The 20,874-nt window shown below is 42.1% G+C and overlaps 1 protein-coding gene across 7 annotated transcripts; it reads left to right on the forward strand.

The window, feature by feature from the left end:
- Window positions 1-1,056: 1,056 nt before the first annotated feature.
- ints1 (integrator complex subunit 1) lies at window positions 1,057-20,656 on the forward strand. 7 transcript variants are annotated; one of them, XM_030408323.1, is made up of 48 exons: window positions 1,057-1,358; window positions 1,733-1,861; window positions 1,947-2,237; window positions 2,321-2,517; window positions 2,631-2,768; window positions 2,858-3,017; window positions 3,122-3,227; window positions 3,345-3,531; window positions 4,122-4,267; window positions 4,348-4,489; window positions 4,581-4,757; window positions 4,852-4,969; window positions 5,050-5,170; window positions 5,652-5,729; window positions 5,827-5,984; window positions 6,225-6,321; window positions 6,406-6,497; window positions 6,593-6,653; window positions 6,739-6,936; window positions 7,795-7,924; window positions 8,172-8,351; window positions 8,486-8,635; window positions 8,722-8,901; window positions 8,996-9,109; window positions 9,206-9,373; window positions 9,670-9,781; window positions 9,865-10,023; window positions 10,115-10,261; window positions 10,347-10,445; window positions 10,664-10,788; window positions 10,990-11,244; window positions 11,341-11,500; window positions 11,581-11,712; window positions 12,277-12,445; window positions 13,116-13,242; window positions 13,352-13,467; window positions 14,410-14,497; window positions 14,603-14,853; window positions 16,200-16,329; window positions 16,864-16,997; window positions 17,103-17,295; window positions 17,410-17,534; window positions 17,944-18,053; window positions 18,200-18,313; window positions 18,404-18,474; window positions 18,569-18,660; window positions 18,859-18,968; window positions 19,168-20,656. In XM_030408323.1, the coding sequence occupies exons 2-48, from the start codon at window positions 1,807-1,809 to the stop codon at window positions 19,278-19,280; spliced, it is 6,576 nt and encodes a 2,191-aa protein (XP_030264183.1). In that variant the 5' UTR covers window positions 1,057-1,358; window positions 1,733-1,806; the 3' UTR covers window positions 19,281-20,656. The 7 variants fall into 7 exon arrangements, with proteins under 7 accessions (XP_030264183.1, XP_030264184.1, XP_030264185.1 ...); XM_030408324.1 differs by having other exon boundaries at window positions 13,119-13,242; window positions 19,168-19,414; XM_030408325.1 differs by having other exon boundaries at window positions 8,996-9,100; window positions 19,168-19,414.
- Window positions 20,657-20,874: the final 218 nt, after the last annotated feature.

The raw sequence follows: 20,874 nt of genomic DNA on the forward strand, positions 1-20,874 counted from the left end.
GTGATCCCAGTTTTGCTCATCTGGGAAAAAAAGATAAATATAAATAAGAAAAGTCTTTCTTCTCTTGACGAACGATTCGCTTGTCGTGATGATCAGAACGCCTCCTAATACAACATAAAACTCCCAAACCTGTCAGTGAAAATGCAAAATATGCTTGTGATTAAAGTAAAAGTAGTAATATTGTTGAAGTAGGACTATAACCAATAATGTAATTAGGAAAACAGACAATTTTTTCATGTAGAACTTTGTCAATTATGAGTATGAGATGGCAAAATATTTGCTGACACTGACTCTACTGATGGGGAAAATGCTTTCTCAAGCACTGACTGAACCAAAGTGAAGCAACAGTGCTTAATGAGCCATTGGCGACACCTGCTGGACACTTCCTGGTGTTTGTTTTGTGTACATGAATTAACTTATGAAGAAACTGTGTCACTGTTCATTAGAAAAAGGTCATATTTTATGAAGTAATCTTTTTGAAAAACATGAATCGTTTCATCTTTTGTATGATGAGTTGTGTTTGATGTGTCTACACGCATGTTAAATGTAATGAACTGTTACAGAAATGACTCTAGAGTGCCCTCCAGTGGTCACATTGCTGAACTACAGCGCTGTCATTTCGAAAGACTTACTTTGAAAGTGTTGACCGGAAGCTTCACTATGCTATTATCTCTAACTTGATGTTGCAATTGTAGTTACCCACTCAGGCCACCAGATGGCGCATATGCCATCAAAACAGCGACACCCAATTGTTATGCCTCTTACACTGCCCCCCTGTGGTATGTGGTGTACAATTACATCTCTGTCTAACATAGGCATCATTGCCATGAACCTTTACAAACAGACAGCTCCACGAGCAGCTTAATAAACTATTATTAAATGTACTGTCTCCGTCCATAATGATGAACTTTCATGCCCCCTGGTGGACACGGCGCGCAACTACAACTCTCAATCAAGTTAGACACGGTGGCATACTTCCAGTCCTTTCTTTTTCCGGTGAATTATTTCAAAGTAAAGAGCTATAGCCGGGAGCGATGTAGAAAAAAACAACCTCAAAGTAGAAGTCGACGTTGCAAAAATGTCTGTTCTACATTTTTGAATGGCAGCGTACATTTTACATCTGCTTTGTTAAAAGGTCGTTCTGAGACGAATTAGAGCAACGACAACTGAAACTTCCTGTTGTTGCTAGGTGTCGCAGTGGACCGTTATTCTTAGCGAACAACCGTAATACAGCCAGCGAAGAAGAAGCGATCATGGCTCTGGCTATTTGATAGCTTTGAGTCGGCAAACGTCAATTTTTTGTTTAAAGCGAATGATTCAAGTTGGTTTCAATCTGTTTTATGAAGCCGAATAAACATGTGAGTCCATTTTAATTCAAATGTGTTGATTTTCGGGACGGTTAACGCTACCATTCATTGTCAGTGCTATGGTTGACACCGTTGAGCTAAAGTTGCTAGCTAGCAGCTTTAGCTGTATTTGTTGTCGTTAGCCTAGCGTTAGCAGTTTTGTTCAGAACGCGACTGTGTTGAAACCTAATTAACATCATGCAGGCTGTCAGCTGAGACTCAACACCTTGTTACTACAACTTTACGATACGTTTTATAAAACGTTGACGTTTGCTAATTTATGCTAGCTGTAGCCGTTTAGTTGCCTTAGCGAAGGTTAGCTTCTAAATGTGGGTGTATGAAGTATCCTAATTTTGTGCTTCTTCATGTTTTTTCCAAATACACAGACGCCTGTCAGCTAGGTGATGTCATCTACGTAACCTGCTTTGAATGTGGTTTTGACTTGGGGCTGCTGATCAAGATGAATCGTCCAAAGCCTACAACTCTCAGGCGCCCCAGTGCTGCAAAACCATCAGGTAAAATGCAAAACAAAGTGTAATCTTGTCTTCAGAAGCACAGCAGAAGAAAATCACAGCTTACTGTGGCGTCTGCTTTCCACAGGTCACCCTCCACCAGGAGATTTCATTGCTCTCGGGTCGAAGAGCCAGGGTGGAGAACCCAAAGCCCCTGCTGTCCTCCTGAAGCCGGCATCCACAGGTTTACCTGCTGACCGTAAGAGAGAGGCTTCCTCTGCTCTGCCCTCCTCATCTGGCCTGTCCAGCCTCACCAAGCGGCCCAAACTATCCACCACCCCTCCTGTCAGTGCTCTGGGACGACTCGCTGATGTTGCAGCCGTGGACAAGAGGGCGATATCCCCCTCAATAAAGGAGCCATCAGTGGTACCTATTGAAGGTAAGCCGGTGGATTTATACCTCTTTAAATACCTGTGTTGTGTATTTTGGAAGGAAAGTTAAAGCTCCTCTTTTTTGTTGTAGTGTCACCGGCAGTGCTGCTGGACGAGATTGAAGCTGCCGAGTCTGAAGGAAATGATGACCGCATTGAGGGACTGCTGTGTGGAGCAGTGAAACAACTCAAGATGAACCGAGCCAAGCCCGACATAACGCTGTACCTCAGCCTCATGTTCCTGGCCAAAATCAAGCCCAATGTTTTTGCAACTGAAGGAATTATTGAGGTAAGATTTCAGTTGTAGTGTGTTTAGAGCTTGATTACAGACATTGTTAGGCTTACAAAGACATCCTGTGAACATCACGGATGGGATCTGACTGGATTCTTATTGTTTTTCAGGCCTTGTGCAGCCTCTTGCGTCGAGATGCTTCGATCAACTTTAAAGCCAAGGGAAACAGCCTCGTGTCTGTTCTTGCTTGCAATCTGCTGATGGCAGCCTACGAGGAGGACGAGAACTGGCCGGAGATCTTCGTTAAAGTAAGAATCTCCCAAATTCCTTTTTTTTTTTTTTTTTTTTCAATTTTAGCCATGTATGTTCTCTCTCTCAACCTAAAATGTAATTTCAGGTGTACATTGAGGACTCTCTCGGAGAAAGAATCTGGGTGGACAGTTCTCATTGCAAAAACTTTGTTGACAACATCCAGACTGCTTTTGGGACAAAGATGCCACCCAAGAGTATGCTGCTGCAGGCAGACACCGGTCGTACTGGTGGAGATCTCAGTGCAGGTACAGTTAGGTTAAGGAAACACACAGACTGGTTGTGTGTGAGGATTGCTGCTGCTGGAAACGAGCACTGGTTGGTTAATACTGCCTTTGGGTTTTGTTTCTAGGTAGCAGCCCTCATCCCTCAACCCCGGACGAGGACGACAGCCAGACGGAATTACTGATAGCTGAGGAGAAACTCAGCCCTGAGGATGAAGGGCAGATCATGCCGAGGTATGAAAAAGTGCAGGTTTTACATACAAGTCAGGTTTGCATCATTTGTTACAGAGTTTTAAGATTTTGATTAAATGAGTTCCTTTTTCTTTTCACTCATCCTGCGTTGCACTGCAGGTATGAAGAACTAGCAGAGAGCGTGGAGGACTACGTGCTCGATGTCCTCAGAGATCAGCTGAACCGCAGGCAGCCGATGGACAACGTGTCCCGAAACTTACTGCGTCTGCTCACAGCTACGTGTGGCTACAAAGAGGCTCGACTCATGGCTGTGCAGAGGCTGGAGATGTGGCTCCAGAACCCAAAGGTGAGTGACGGCTATCCTGGGGTAAACCACTTGTATTTTCAAATTTTGCCAGTATTTTCACAGCCACATTTTCTGTCCTTCAGCGTTGTAAAATACTGCATCTGGTAATGAAGTGGTACGTGTATAGGGACAGTCCTGTTACGACTGATAGTTTGTCACAGTGTAGTTGTCTTAAGGCAACTTAATTTCTATTTTTTATATAAATATTAGGCCAGAAAAGCCACAGAAGTCTCAAATTTGAATTTGTGAGATCTTAGTTTCTATCAACATATGATCTAATTTAATTTATCTGTCTGTCTGTTTCCTTCCTCAAAATTGGTCAAACTCTTTTCCTCGTTTGTCATCTTGCAAAACTTTAAACCTAGCACTGAACCTAGAGCTGTCTGTTTACTTGCTTACCTTCTTAAAATTTGTCTGAAAAATCGTTCTTAGATTTGGTTAAAACTTATCTTCAAAGGCATTAATTTGAGTCTCTGAAACCCAAGACAATCTGCTTTGTACATGAATGGGAGTGTATGATGACAGAAACATAACTGTTATGAATGTTGATAATGAGCACTGACTCACTTTCTTTGTTTTTGTGTACACAGCTGACCCGTCCAGCTCAAGACCTCCTCATGTCTCTGTGTATGAACTGCAACTCCCACGGAGCCGACGACATGGAGGTGATCTCCAACCTGATCAAGATCCGTCTCAAACCCAAAGTCCTCCTCAACCACTACATGCTGTGTGTCAGGTCTGTCGCGTCTCTCTTTGTTTGACTTCTAACTTGTAGTTATGTGCATTGACCAACACTAACTAGTGCCGATTCTCCAGGGAGCTGCTCAACGCGCACAGAGACAACCTGGCCACTATGGTGAAGCTGGTGATCTTCAATGAGCTGTCCAACGCCAGGAATCCTAACAACATGCAAGTCCTGCACACAGTGCTGCAGCACAGCCCAGAGCAGGCGCCAAAGGTGAACCTTTTGAGTTGTTAGGATAGAAGGCTGGAAACAATCTTAAATCTGTATTATTTTCTCAAACACATGTCTTCCTGTGTGTCTGCAGTTCTTGGCGATGGTGTTCCAGGACCTGCTGACCAATAAGGACGATTACCTCCGAGCCTCCCGAGCTTTGCTGAGAGAAATCATCAAACAGACCAAGCATGAGATCAACTTCCAGTCCTTCTGCTTTGGGTTAATGCAGGAGAGAAAGGAGACCAGCTATGTTGACATGGAGTTCAAAGTGAGTAAAAAAAAAAAAAAAATCCCTCAAGTCATTTCCCCTTTAATCTCAGTGTGTTTACACCTGACTCTGACCTGTTTATCCTCTCCCACAGGAGCGTTTTGTCATCCAGGTGACAGATCTGCTGACAGTCTCCATGATGCTGGGCATCACCGCTCAGGTCAAAGAAGCTGGCATCGCGTGGGATAAAGGAGAGAAGAAGAGTGAGTGCTGTGCGTCACTCGTAATGTTGTATTTTATTAACCATTAATGTATTCTTGGCTTTCGAGATACGTGACTGCTTTGTTTTCAGATCTGGAGGGCCTGAGGTCGTTTCAAAACCAGATAGCTGCCATCCAGAGAGACGCTGTGTGGTGGCTTCACACCGTCGTTCCGACCATCAGCAAAGTTGGCGCAAAAGACTACGTTCACTGGTTGGTAACAGTTTACATCCTGAGTGTTAGTTATTCAAACTCTGGGCTCTTATTTGCAATATTTAATTTGGCATTAAAGATTATATTTTGTTAAATTTTGACTGTCTTCTAAGTTTTGTTTTTGTTTGTTTAAACTAGTTTCAAGAATAAGTTCACCCAAAAATGAAAATTCAATTGCAGTCTGCTTGCCCTCATGCTGATGGAAAGTTGGGTGAAGTTTCATAGTCCAATGTCCGTCGAGGTGAAGAAAAAAAAAAAGAGCTCCATTACAGCTCATCCAGCAGGATCCACGTCTCTAACTGCCCTGAGATCAAACGTTGATTTGGCCTGAAAGCTGGAAGACAATGACTAAATTTTCCTTTTTGGCTGAACTTATCCTTTAAACTTCCTCTTTAATCGTCAGGGAAATTAGTCATTAGGATTTATCTCTTTGTATCTATTTTCAGCTGCTTTATATGAATGTTGTCTTTCATGTCTGCAGCCTTCACAAAGTCCTTTTCACCGAGCAACCGGAGACGTATTACAAGTGGGACAACTGGCCTCCAGAGAGCGACAGGAAGTGAGTTTTCCTTCCTTCTTAAAAATGGTTTTCCTCTGACTGTTTCGAGCAACACCACCTGATTAAGCTGTTTTTTTGTTTTTTTTTTTCCTTTCAGTTTCTTCCTCCGCCTCTGCTCAGAGGTGCCTCTGTTGGAGGACACACTGATGCGCATTCTGGTCATCGGGTTGTCACGTGATCTGCCCCTGGGCCCGGCCGACGCCATGGAGCTCGCAGATCACCTGGTTAAAAGGGCAGCTGGAGTTCAGTCTGACGGTGTGTGGAGATCCACTGTTTATGATCACAGTTAAAGTGTATATGAACTCTCTGGCAGAATATTTGGACATTTGATAAACACCTCAGTTTAATGAGCAGCCGACTCAAGGCTTTCAAGTGCGACTGCCTTTTCACATCTTTAGCTAGCTAGCACCAGCAGACGAAGTATGTTTTTTTATTGTTATAGTTTGAATGCTTCTTGACGATATCAGTTTAGATCTGTAAATTATTTTCCAACAGATCTGGAGGTCCTGAAAGTGGAAAGGATCCAGCTCATTGATGCGGTCCTCAATCTGTGTACATACCACCACCCAGAGAACATTCAGCTGCCTGCAGGGTACTGGCTTTAACCAGCTTTTAAACACATTTTTAGATGAGAAAGTTTACAGCCTGAAATAACAAATAACTCTTAATGTTTAAGGTACCAACCACCAAATTTGGCAATATCCACACTGTACTGGAAGGCATGGCTGCTGCTGCTTGTGGTGGCTGCATTTAATCCACAGAAAATAGGTATATCACTTCTTTTTCTATGTTGCACGCATGAAAAATACTTTAAGCTATTAAATATATTCTGTTAATACGTTTTCGGACATTTTCCTTTTTAGGTTTGGCTGCCTGGGACGGCTATCCTACTCTGAAAATGCTGATGGAGATGGTCATGACAAAGTAAGTGAAGGTTATCATGTGTAATAAAACGGTTTCAAGGTAAAAACGCTGAACAACTAACACACATCTCTCCATGCTCCCACAGTAACTATACCTACCCTCCATGCACCGTTGCGGATGAAGACACAAAGACGGAGATGATCAACAGGGAGCTGCAGATCTCCCAGAGAGAGAAACAAGAGATCCTGGCCTTTGAGAGCCACTTGGCAGCCGCCTCCACCAAACAGACCATCACAGAAAGCAACAGCCTGTTGTTGTCTCAGCTGACCAGCCTGGATCCACAGTAAGAGTCAAATCCTCCCCTTTCTACCACAGGGTTCGTACGGGTGCTTGAAATCCTTGAAAATGCTTGAATTTCAATGTTGTGTTTTCAAGGTCTGAAAAGTGCTTGGATTTTAGTTTAAGTGCTTGAAAGTGCTTGACATTATGACTCTGTGTCTTGGCAACATTGGGATCAGACTGGATAGTTTTCTTATTACAAGCAGAAATAAAATCAGTGTGTGTGTGTGTGTATCATCACACATGCAGCCTGGTAGCAATAGAGAAGGATGGCTGAGGAGAAGGTGAATTTGATGCAATTTGGACTGATGACACGTTCAATATTAATAAACTTTGATGAATAAGCGAAAATCTTATTAAAGTTTATGTCAAAAATGAAAATTACAGGGTGCTCTCAGGTCTCTCTTTGTCCCGGTGCAAGTGTTACTGAAGAACGCCAAGTGGCTTCCTTTTTTTTGGATAAAACTTTGTGTTCTCCTTTAATTTCTAAAGTTTTTGCTATCATGAAACATCATTTTAGATGTTTACAGCATAATACAATGTACATAATTGTGATAAAAAGTTTTAAAAAAGTAATCATGAGTATATATATTCCTGTAGATATGTATTTTACTCCAGCGATAAGGTGCTGGAACATTTTGTAAATGACCCTTAAAAGTGCTTGAAAAGTGCTTGAATTTGACCTTGAAAAATGTGTACGAACCCTGTACCAACTTGTTATCTACTTTTCATACAGAAGTTTAATCTATAAGAGAATCTGTAAAATCAGTCTTGTATTAATCCTTAATAGCGCCTGAACTATTCAAATCTTGATAAAAGTGTTCCGACTGGACGATGCACTGATTTTCTTGTTTGTTTTCAGGGGTCCTCCTCGTCGTCCTCCTCCTGCGGTCCAGGAGCAGGTAAAAAGCCTCAACCAGTCTCTGCGTCTGGGACACCTCCTCTGCCGCAGCCGCAACCCAGACTTCCTCCTCAACATCATCCAGAGACAGGTAATGGCTGTGTGCACTGTCTAAACAGATTGACCCTTGTTGAATTGTGTACTTACATCATTCCAAATGTTTGAGTGTTCAAACCCAGAGAAATCCATGATCTTATGCTACTTACATGTTGTGTTTTTGAAAGACCCCTAGCAGCATTACATGATGTGCATTTAAAGAGGAAGATTAAAGCATTATTCTCAGACTTTTCTTTTTGGTATACATCCTGTAACTGTCATGCCTTTTCAACCCTTCACAGGCTTCTTCTCAGTCTATGCCGTGGTTGGCTGATTTGGTCCAGTCCAGTGAAGGGTCCCTGGATGTGCTGCCAGTGCAGTGCCTGTGTGAATTCCTCCTGCATGATGCCGCAGACGACAGCCTGCCGATAGAGGATGACGATGAGGCAGAGAGCAAAGAGCAGAAAGCCAAGAAGAGACAAGTGTGTATATTATTACACCTTACTGAAATGTTCCCATTTTGACATTGTTTTTGAATTCTTTCTTCAAAAACATGACGGCTTTTTTTTATACTGACTCTCAACTAATCCAGAATTATTATCTGCCTTCCTGTTAGAGACAACAAAAGCAAAGACAGCTACTTGGACGGCTCCAGGATCTTCTGTTGGGTCCCAAGGCCGACGAGCAGACAACGTGTGAAGTGTTGGACTATTTTCTGCGTCGCCTTAGCTCTTCTCAGGTGGCATCGAGAGTGCTAGCCATGAAGGTGCCTCAGTGGAAGTTGGAAATATCGTCTGTAGCACTGTTATGCTGTTAAACGTGATTTAATTTACGTGATGTATTTGTGTGTAGGGTTTGTCATTGGTGCTCAGCGAAGGAGGCTTGAAAGATGGAGAGGAGCGCGACCATCCCATGGAGGAAGACTCTGCAGATGCTGAGCTCCTGCCAGGGTACCAGTGGCTGCTACAAGACCTCCCAAAGCTCCCGCTGTTTGACAGCGTCCGAGGCATGACGTCCACCGCTCTGCAGCAGGTCAGTGTCTGACTTGGAGATAAGTGGAAACCTTCTAGGCAGATTATTGAGCTGGAGTTTGAAGGGTGTGTCTTGCATCTGTGCTCCCTCGAAGGCTATTCACATGGAGACAGATCCGCAGACGATCAGCGCTTATCTCATCTACCTATCCCAGCATGCACCAGTGGAGGAGCAAGCTTCTCATAATGACCTGGCCCTGGTAATCAATGCGAGTTGCTTCAATTACATTTCCAGCACATGCTTTTTTTTTCCAGTCAGTTTTGTTCTCATGCAACAGTGCTGACCTGAATCTTGCCCGCTATAGGATGTTGCCCGGCTAATCGTGGAGCGCTCCACCATCATGAACAGCCTGTTCTCCAAACACTCCTGCAGGCCCGAGTCTGACGCTGTGCTCAGTGCTTTCCTCACCATCTTCTCGGCATACATCAGGAGAATGAGGAAGACCAAAGAGGGAGAGGATCTTTACAGCTGGGTGAGGGCCTTGAGTAACTAACTGAACTGCATTGAAGTTTACATTATTATTACAGTCCTCCTCTCCCTGGCTCAAAGTTTAAGTGATGTATTTGTACGAAAAAGTTTCGTCTCTGCTAAGATTTTGTTGTAACATTTTGGGCCTAGTGACAATTGTCCTGTGATCAAATATGCTTTGAATCTGCAACAAAAATGTCATCTGCAGTTGAAGATTATTTCCTGTTTGATGTCTGTTAGTAAGCAGCTGCATGATAAAACTTGTGTTTGACAAACTGTTTTTGTTTTCTTTCTTTTTAGTCAGAATCTCAGGACCAAGTGTTTCTGCGTTGGACAACAGGAGAGACTGCTACGATGCACATTCTCGTCGTCCATGCCATGGTTATCCTGCTGACTCTGGGGCCACCCAAAGGTAGTCCTGCACACTTAACTGTTCAATATTTGCAATGTTAGAGGGGCTGTAAGAACATGTTTTAACAATGTATATCGTTGCAGGAGAGAGTGATTTCTACAACCTCTTGGACATTTGGTTTCCCGACAAGAAACCTCTCCCCACTGCCTTCCTGGTCGACACTTCAGAAGAGGCCCTTCTGCTGCCCGACTGGTTGAAACTGAGGATGATCCGATCAGAGGTTTCTCGATTGGTTGATGCAGGTAGAACTTGTTGTAGAGCACAAAAATGTTCCTTGCCCACTATGTAAATACATTTTCACTTTTTAACTGAACAATACATGTTTCCCAACAGCTTTACAAGACCTGGAGCCCCAGCAGCTGCTGCTGTTTGTGCAATCCTTTGGCATTCCAGTATCCAGCATGAGTAAACTGCTGCAGTACCTGGACCAGGCCGTCTCTCATGACCCACAGTCGCTGGAAGAGAACATCATGGATAAGCGTAAGAGTGCTGCAGAGCTACAACTTCTGAAATTTTATTTTAAAAGACAGGAGATGTGTCTAACTTCTTATTTATTGTGCTGTAGACTACATGGCCCACCTGGTTGAAGTGCAGCATGAGCGAGGTGCCACTGGGGGGCACACTTTCCATTCATTACTGAGCTCCTCTCTTCCTCCAGATAGAGGTTGGTGACTTTAGTCTCAGTATGGTTGTTTATGTTGAATTTCACATTAAAATGCATTGTCGTTAAAAAAGTTTTCACTACTCACAATTTTGTAAATAATAAGATTGAATTCATGCACATATCTTAAGATGACATAGGGATTTGATGTCAAGTGTCTCACAAAAAGTCAGAAAATGTTTTTCAGTCAGTCCATCTCCTGACTTCATCCCTCCTGACAGATTCTGCAGAAACAAGTAAGATCAAAGTTACCGTGGAGACGCCCCACAGCTCTGTGAAGATGAGAGCAGCCAGTCAACTTCCTGCAGTCGGGCCTGATGATGATCTCACTGGCATGCTGCTTCAGGTGGGATATACAATGTTTTTTGTCTCATTTATTTCTGGTGTTACTTTGTCTGCCTTATATTTAGTTTTTGAATAACCCTGTTTAGTTAAAAGTCAGATCTTTGTGGGCTAAATATCAGTGGTTGATTGCAAACAAGTTCGTCCATCTGTTGCATCACTTCCTGATCAGACTGACCTGTTTCTGTTTCCTGTTCTTCCCCAGATATTCCCCTTAAAGGTGGACCCTCGCTGGCCCGGTCCTCCTCCCAGCCAGCTCTCCCTGGCCTTACAGCAGGCCCTGGCTAAAGAGCTGATGCGGGCCAAGCAGGGTCAGATTCAGCAGGGCGGGTTAGCATTTCGGCTACTTCAGGCAATCGCAGCCCTGCTCACCTCTGCTCATGCGGGTCCTATTGTCATGTCGATGCACCGCAGCCATGCCCTCTCCTGTCCTCTCATGCGCCAGCTTCACCTCTACCAGGTATTCTTGGTGCAGCATTCCATGTTGGTTCATAATACACCATCCACTATCAAAGATTTGTTCTTATTCCTCTTCCTTGATGTCTGTTTCTTCCAGCGTCTCGTGTCCCAGGACATTGCTTTCTCCTCGCTATTTCTTAAGGTCATTGTTGAGATGTTAATCTGGTTAGACAACCCACCTGTGGAGGCAGGACCACTGAAGACTCTGCTCAGGTCCTTCGCTGGTCAGAACTCTCAAAAACTCAGACACAGTGATGGTGAGAGCCTCAACTCTTTCTCAAATGTTGCCTTATTCATTTTATATAAACAGTGAGTGACAAGTTTCTGTGCCCTGCAGTGCGTACAGGTTTCCTCCACCTGGCTGAGGCTTTGGCTTATCACAGAGATACTGAAGTGCCGCTGAGAGCCATCATTGCAATGCTGAAAGCTGGAGACAGATGTAATGCAGAACCAGAGCTCATTGGAAAAGGTAATATTGATGAATAATTGATTGCCACAGTTAAGACATAACACACTTTATTGGTCATTGTAGGCATACAAGGAAATTTTGTTTGGTAAATCCCCAGAGACCAGCAGCAATAGACGACCAAATTTGAAACTGTGATACATTCATAACTTGCTAATTGTTTTGTGTAGTTTCATTGTTTTTTTTTATGAAAATTAATTATTAAACATCATTGCCATTCCAATGAACAGGGTGTGCTATGTTTCTATTACAGCAGAAGTAGCGAGTTCAATTTTCAAATTGTTAAAACAATTTATTATAGTAGACATCCTGACACTTAAAGTAAAACAATGGATATCTAAAATCAGCCCAAAAAAAAATAAAAGAAAACCAAAAGCAGAGTAAGTGAGTAGCTTGAATTGACAACAAAACCGGTGGTGAATTTTTCGTAAGGCCATGTGAACTCAATCAAAAGCTGTGTACTGAAAGATTCATGTACACCCACAAAAACACAAAAGCTGTTGCAACATTTAACATTCATTTAGTCTCATAAGGATACATAATAAAGCTGTTTATATCGTATCCCAGTGTTACAGGGGCTGATGGAGGGGAGGTCGCCGTATTTGGAGGAGCTGCTGTCTCTGTTGATGACTGTTGGTACACAGACTGGCACAGCTGGCCCCGTTGCCACGGTGATTTCCCTGCTGCTTCAGGAAAGTGAGGAGCGTGCTGTGAAAAAGGAAGCAGATTCTAACACGTGAGCACTGCGATTCTGTTTCCCTCTCAAGTCACACAAGTTACGTTTGTATTCGACGGGACTAAATGACAAACACGGCTGCCTCAGACAAAAATAGAATGGTGGCGCCTGCAGTCTGTGGCCTTGTACTCAGAAACTGCTGTTTGATTTGTTTCAGGAAGGTTTAATTGGTTTTGCAGCATTGGGCTTTACAGATTCACTTGTTGTGGAAGTCAGAGAACACTTGAGAATCTTTACTATGTTGGGTTGAAGCAACATGGTCTCATTGTGGCTTCCAAGGTCTGGTACAAAGAGTGAAAGTAGACGGAGTGATGTTATTTACAGTGCATATTTGTGTTGATTACTGTCTGTGTATTGTTAGTAAAGCTAGTATCTTGATTTAACTAAAGGAGCCAAGATACAACTGTTGTACTACTAACCTATCGTTCAAACCACAGTATACCGCAAAACTGGCAACCCTAGTATCACTAAACAGATTCCAAGTGACTCAATGCTAACAGTAAAACTTTGGATTTATTGGTTGTAATGAATCGGCACATGAGACACATGACCAGTGGGCATTACATCTTTAGCTAAGTTAAATGATGGATATATTACACATTATTTTTCTGTAAGAACTAGAAGTTCATCACATCTCCATAGAGGTAAGCTTCCTTTTCACTTTTGCCAGCAGCTCCGAGGTGACAAAATCCGGACTAAGCTCTGGGCTGCTGGTTGATTGGCTGGAGCATCTCGACCCCGAGGTCACTTCAGTGTGTCCAGACCTGCAGCAGAAACTGCTGTTTGCCCTCAACAAGGTATGATAAGCACTGCCTGCAGATAACGTACGTCTCTTGTCTTATCACACAGGAGTAAGTGTTTGCTTTGCGTTACTGATGCAGCCTTTCTTACTCTCTCTTGTTTCAGGCACGAGGAACTCCTGCCTACAGACCTTATCTCTTGGCCTTACTGACACATCAGTCAAACTGGTCCACCCTCCTGCAGTGTATCAGTGCTCTTCTCAACAAGCGCAAAGACTACAAGTACGCAATTTCTCCCACGCATTTTGTCAGCCACGGTATTGTGTGACTCTTGCCTGTGGTGATATTTATCCATCATGATTTTTTTTTTTTGATTTGCGAGTATTGGAGACATTGGCTGTAGAGACGTCTGCCCTCTCTCCAATATAAAGGAACAACATAGTACTCGGCTTGTGATGCTCAAAGCACCAAAAATATACTTTAAAAAATTTCACAGCAATGTCTCTTTCCAAAAATTATGTAATGTATGCTTGTTCTGCACGGTAATACAGTTTGCTGGTGTAGTTTTGTAGAAAAAAAAAGGTTACTACATAAAAATGCTAACAAAAAGGTCTGTGTATTATCTTGAGTAAAAGGGCCATGATGATTTCTTGAAATGGATATTGCTGTTAATTTTTTGTAAATGTAGTTTTTGGTACCATAAGCCAGAGATCTGTACGGCCGATATATTCAAAACTCTACAACATACACCAAAACAATCCAGATGGATAAATAGCACAGAAGGTAATAGCGAGATATTCTGATTTGGGGGTGAATCCAGGGTTCTCCCCAGAAATTTTTAGTGTTGCGGCGCACCATTTGTCCCGGGGGGGGGGGGGGCAACATCAACATCAGTCCGGGGGGGACACGAACGGACAGACGGTCATCAACTCCGTCAGCCGGGGGACGGACGGACGCTCATCGCCGTCACGCGCGGAGTATAGCGGCGCTGACCTAGCGGTATAGCGGCGTAGCGCCGCTGTTCCACCGTCTGGGGAGAACCCTGCTAAGGCGGGAGGCAAAAATGCTTGGGCGCCACGCCTAAGCCATATAATGGCAGGGAAAACCCTGGAATCTAATATATTAAGATTGAGCAATATTTTTTTTCTGGTTCTGATGAGATTTTATTCAGCCAAGTGTTTCTTAAATTGGAAGACTATTTTAACTTTCTTAAACATTTTTCAGGCTTGACCCATCATCAGCCCTAGATTTCTTGTGGGCGTGCAGCCACATCCCGCGTATCTGGCAAGGACGCGACCAGAAGATCAGCCAAGTAAGATCACAAGCCCGCATACAAAGTATTTCACAAGACCAAAGTCAGAGGGAGTTCATTCTGCTGAAGCTGATGACTTGTGTGTTTCTTTTTATGTGTGTGCAGAAGAAAACCGAGAAGTTTGTGCTCCGGCTCAGCTCAGAGGAGCTCATCAGCCTGGTCGACCTGATTTTGTCAGAGTCGGAGCTCAACAGCCGCGACTCACCCCACGACGATAAGAGCAGCCTGGACCAGGCGTCCTGCTCTCTCATCCAGTCCAGGCTGCCCCTCCTTCACTCCTACTGCAACGGAGATCTAGAAAACATCAAGAAAGTCTCGGAGTATCTCATCAACTGCACAAAGAAATGGGAGGACAGGTGAGGTTGTCATTCACACTCAACACTCATCCTCTACTCTCTGTCGCATGCCTCCATATTTAAAGACACATGCTCATCACACTTAATCAATATATAAGATTCATCAGTACTCAGCCTGTCCATTTCAACACATTATATTGTTCTTTCTAATTAGCCCAAATACATGAGTTATTTTCCCTCATATTTAGTTATTGTGTGCTGATAAACTTGGGGTAAATCACGCTAGATTTTCCTTCTCAGTGCAGATGAACTTTTTAGACTTCCTCTGTCAGCCACAATGCTGTGGACCAGGGAAAACTCGATAATTAGGTCTATTGGTGTGAAATTAAAACCAGCAGAAGTCGTCTGTACTGTGATCTCTTTAAAAGCTCAGTGTATTATAATGAAGCCAAGAGGATTAAGGCTGAAGCTCTAAACTTGCCTGTGTTGTGAATTCCTGCTCTGACTTAGCTGTCAGAGATCAGGGTGCAGCTCTTTGTGGAGGCAAACCCTCCTTTCATGAATATGTCTCTGGTTATTAAACCACTTTAATGAGGAAACTTTGGCCAAGGTCAAACAAAATTAGCTTCCGAATTACAGTATTTTAAGTACAGCTAAGCTGTCTGGTAAAATGGTTGCTAGTCAAAATATGGCGGGATAAAACCGTGTTGAAAGTAAAGGGTTTTGGCCTTGTGTTGAGTAAACACTTGATTGTATGTTAAGCATTCTTCTTGTGGAACCTCGCTGTCATATAAGCTGGTGTTTACTCCAATTACACACCAGCTATTGAAGAGTGAGTGGACTCTTTACAGTTGGTCAAGGTCGCTCTGATTTGCTTAATTCACAGCTGGTATAAACTCTTCGGTTAGTAGAGAGTGCATCATGGGAGCCTTAAAGGATTTTATGAGACCACAGTGACTTGAAGGCAAACGCCTCAGAATTACATTAAGCTATTCATGTGCCTAGTTTGTATTAATCTACATTAATTATTGTCGTATGTAGACTGAAACAAAAGAGAAGTGCTTCATCGTGCTGTCTAATCTGTGATCTCGTATAATCAGCTCTGTTGATAATCCATTGAAAGAGATGGTGAAAGTGAATCTGACAAAACCCAAAGTAATTTTCCTGTTTGGTCTATAATGTGAAGCTCGCTCTGACTAACTTTCTATGGCTGCACAAAATTCTCTGTCAGTTAAAGAGCTTTAAGGTAAACAACTCACTAAAATCAGGGATTACAGTCTGGATTATCTTCTAGCTCTACTATTGACATCTTAACTATAGTTTCCCTAAATTGAATGGCATACTTCTGTAGCTGGTGTCTCATCTAAAATCTTCAGTACATTATACACATCTGATTTGTCTTTCAGTGCGATGAGCAAGCGGTGCCAGAACTTGCTGCTGCAGATCTACCTGCACTTCCCTGAGGTCATTCAGCACATTACCCTGCCTGAAGGCACCTTCAGGAGTGGTGGGGCGGCATACGGCAGCAGCTGCAAGGTAAACATGTCTCACCTGGTTCATAATCCATTACAATCAAAACGTGATGTCACTTTCTGTGTCTCTTGATGGTATAATGTTTGTTTGTCCTTAAATACAATAGAAATGTCAAACTTTAGGCTAAAAGCTTTTAGTATTATAAAAAAAATGTGTGCTTAGATTTAGCTGGAACTTTCTAAATACATTTCTACAATAAAAAGTAAAAACTGATTTTGGAATTGCTGTAAATTAAGCCCAACAGAGCAACCGCGAAAGGACATGTCCACAGGATCTGTTATGATGCCCTCAGCGATCTAACAGCAGTCAACCTTCATGTGTTTCAAAGTATGGAGTGTTGGTTCCTTGAATTTGAGCGATTTTAGCATGAAAAGTCATTGAAAAGTCCTTGAATTGGCTGTTAAAAAAGCTGTTGGAACCCTGCTTCATGTATCGATAAAAAAATGCTTAAAGAAATTAAAGAAGATGTGTCTTTGTTTGGATCAAATAATACTGTACACTACTCAAAAGCATGAACTCACAGTATGTTTCTTTCAGCTTGATGTCCTGGTGCATCGCCTCGTCACACTGCTGGCTGATATCGGAGACTCAAAGTCTACAGAGAGCCGTGTGTCTGATGCAAACCTCGCCTGTAGGAAGATGGCTGTGTCGCACCCTGTCCTTTTGCTCAGGTAAAAAAACTGCAAGAATATTTCTGGGTTTATTCTAGAATCACTAGACTTTCTGTTGCCATAGGAGATGGTTCAAACAGCTGACTCTTCCCCTCTTTTTTCCAGACACCTGCCTATGATCGCTGGTCTCTTGCACGGTCGCATGCACCTGAACATGCAGGAGTTTCGACAGCAAAACCACATGACCTTCTTCAGCAATGTGCTCGCCATCCTGGAGCTGCTGCAGCCGCTTGTTTTCCACAGCGACCACCAGAGGGCGCTTCAGGACTGCCTTCTGTCCTTCATGAGGGTCCTTCAGGTGGGCGGCTCACGCTGTCAAATATTCACTACAGGGTTTAAGATTGAGATATAACTAGACATAACTACGTGTTTGAGCTTCAAATAAAAGTTTTTTGCATCTTTTGTCTTGCAGAACTTTCAGAGGACTCGCAGTCCGTTGGTCTTCATCAACAAGTTTTTGCAGTTCACACAGAAGTACATTACCCACGATGCAGCAGCTGCCATTCCCTATCTACAAAAGCACTCTTACATCTTGCAGTAAGTATATCCTATATATCAAAAATATAACTTGAATGATAAAGGCTTGATTTTTTAACATAATGTGGTCTTGCATCTCCACAATCACTCACATGAACCAAAAATCTTCTACGACTTGAAATGAAACAATCCCCTTATCATATTTCTTTGTCTCCTGGATTTAAATTCTCATTATCAAAACATACAGTGAAGTTAATACAAACAGCTTGTACATTAAACAAAATGATGATTTACATTAATTGCTGCGTGTATAAATGAGTTCTGCAAATTGTTTTTTTTGCAATTGCATTTATAGTAAAAAAAATTCAGATGTGTTGACAAAGTCTTAGAGACTCCAAAAATGTTGAAAGTACCTTTTAAAGTGCTTGAATTTAAACTTAAACCATGGTTCTGCTGTTGCTTCTGCCAGGGTTCTGTGTGCAGAAAACCCAGACCTGGTTCAACTAAAATCTCTGCTGGCCGGACTCACTCTGCCTGTGAAAAGTTCTTCTGCAGACGTTGACGCAGACGAGAGAGACGGTAAGCGCAGGAGCATCTTCGACAGTGTAGTTTCTGTATATCTTGATGTGCAGTAGCCGCTATATGTTCGGTCTTAAGAGCCACTGTTGCACTCCTTGTCTCGCATATAACACATTTGTTAAATAATTGTTTTTGCTCTTAACTAGACGATGTGGCCACCGGTTCCCTGCCCCTCGTCAACATATCTGCCTCTGTTTCACTGAGTGCGGCCGACATGACCATGTACCTGAAAAAGATGTCTAGAGGAGAAGCAGTCGAGGGTAACTACCTCACTGCTGCAGCAGTTTCACATGTATAGATTCTGTGTCTATGAGTAGTGAGTAATATGTTTTTTGTTCCGTCTGCTACAGATGTGTTGGAAGTGTTGACAGAGGTGGATGACAAGTCAAGGAGGAGCCCAGAGATCATACAGTACTTCATTGTGAGTCATAAACAACAGAAACAAAACAAAAGGTCAAGCGTAGTTCCCGTCAGTGTGTAGCATGTCAGTCACCACCTTGTGTCCCTGTTTGCAGAACGATCTGCAGAGACTCATGACTTCCTCAGAGGAGCTTTGTCGTAACATGGCCTTCAGTCTGGCTCTGCGCTGCATCCAGAATAATCCCTGGTAAGGTTACTTTAGCCCGGCACGGAACACCTACAGAAAGCATGCTGAAAATGTGTGAAGATAAAGAAAAGCCAATGTTTTTTTAAAAAGAATGCTGTAGTGATACATATCTGTCAATCCTCAGTCCATTTGTCTGCATACTTTTGTTTCTGTTTCATTTACTTTTCACAACATAATAGTTTGTTTTCTCCTCTGCAGCCTGGCGACAGACTTCCTGCCTACATTCATGTACTGCATGGGCAGCGGCAACTTCGACGTGGTGCAGACTGCTCTCAGGAATCTTCCAGAATACGTGCTTCTATGTCAAGGTAAGAGGATACCCTTTAGTCACATTATTGTCGACAGTAATCTGGTAAGAAGCAGTCATTCCTGTGCCTTTCCTACCTAACAGTCAGCACGTAGTAGTTTTAAGGGGAAAAGGTGATTTAACAAAGCATGAAACCAATGTTCTAGTCAGTCGGGCATCCAAAGCTGCGTGTTATAATGTGCCTTTTTTCCTCCTCGCAGAACACGCAGACATCCTGCTCCACAAGGCGTTTCTAGTGGGCATCTACGGACAAATCGACACCAGTTCAATGATCGCAGAGTCCATGAAGGTCCTTCACATGGAGGCAACGTAACAACAGAGAAATGTAACTCCACATCTGATTGAAAACGGTGTCATTCATTTTCTGCATTCCAGAGCTAGATAATTTTCCTGCTGTCCTCAGTTCAAACGTTGCTCTAATTTGATCACGACAGATTAACGAACTCTGTGGCTCTTCAGTGGTGCAGATTAAAGGATCCTGCAGTGAGCTGGTAGCTACCAGTAATGGAATAACTTCTGGATAATTAAGTGACTTCAAAGAATGCATTAAATTCCCTCTAAATGAGTTGAAAATGTAATAATTAAAACCATAAAATTAGGGCTATTGTAATAATGCTGCAATTAGTGCAGTTATTACTTCTTAAAGGATGTAAGTTATTTTTAACTGATGATGTAATGATACATTAGCCAATAATGACGATTCAGCAGTTAATATAAAGTCTGTTAAAGACACTACAGCGTAAATAAAATTGGCTTTGCTGTCAACAATACTGATTGAATAAATATTAATATAATAGTGCATATTACATTCTAAAATAAATATTAAAAAAGGTTTAATAAAATTTGAATTAAAACATTTATTGCATTTTCAAACATTGTACAGGAGAGTTTTTGCACGTTTCTGCAATTTTTGGCTTCTTTTTTTTAATAGTTTGAATATGAGATGTAAACATTATTGCACAATTATAATGCTGACTGTTTGCTTCATCTGTAATTGTTTTTAAGATCAAAAAACACTGATATTCGCTCATGGTCCTCTATCCAATGTTGTATCAATGTTAGCAATTTAGCTATAATTTTCCACAAACTTTCCAATGGAACTTGGCTACAAACCAAATGTAACTGGATTGCCTCACGTGAGCAGTAACGTAATCTAGTTACCTTTTATCCCAATTAACTAAGTTAATTGACTTAATGAGTTGATTACTGGATCGAAAGAAAACTGGTTGCCAACTATGTCGATATTTGATTGTTACAGTCTTTATTTCTAGCAAAATGTCAAACATTTTCTGGTTTCAACTTCTTAAATGTTAGGATGCGCTGCTTTCCTTTATCATTTATGACAATAAGTTAAGAATATTTGAGTTTGGCATTGTTGGTTAGACAAAAGAAGCTATTTAAAGAGGTATCTTGAGGTTTTTTTGACATTTAATGGTCTAAAATCATTATGCAACTGTCAATCACTGAACAATATTTTCCCGTTTAACTCAAATTATTAAGACTAAGAAGCCTAAGTGAATAATTGTGTTGTTTCCTAAATATCACATTTATTGTGATTTCTTTTTTTTTTTTTACACATCTGACAGGAACCTGTCATTTCCTCTGAAGTCGCAATGTTTGTCTGTTACCTGAACACCATCTGTGAGCCACCTCGATGTGAACTGAATAAAATGACTTTTGGAAAATGTCCTTTTTGTATTTTTCATTCAGCTTTCCCCTCAGACAGACAGAGACATTTTACCCGTTTAATTGGAAAACAGTTTAATATTGAAAATGTAAAAACACAAATTTCACAAGAAACCAATTATTACCTTTCAGAACAATATTTTAACACCTCAAACGAGATGAAATGTAAATGGTGCAAGGTTTGCGCTTCTCATTTCCTTCCAATAACACTTGGGTCCTGA

This window comes from Sparus aurata, chromosome 23, assembly GCF_900880675.1.
Source record: "Sparus aurata chromosome 23, fSpaAur1.1, whole genome shotgun sequence".
Classification (NCBI taxonomy): Eukaryota; Metazoa; Chordata; class Actinopteri; order Spariformes; family Sparidae; genus Sparus; species Sparus aurata.

What these genes read in the sequence shown, in the direction of transcription:
- ints1 (XM_030408323.1), top strand. Translation starts at nt 1,807, where the DNA reads ATGAATCGTCCAAAGCCTACAACTCTCAGGCGCCCCAGTGCTGCAAAA. An exon ending in ACCAGAGCTCATTGGAAAAG is followed by an intron (nt 11,713 to 12,276) that starts GTAATATTGATG and finishes ATCGTATCCCAG; the next exon opens with TGTTACAGGGGCTGATGGAG. An exon ending in CCTTCATGAGGGTCCTTCAG is followed by an intron (nt 17,296 to 17,409) that starts GTGGGCGGCTCA and finishes TTTGTCTTGCAG; the next exon opens with AACTTTCAGAGGACTCGCAG.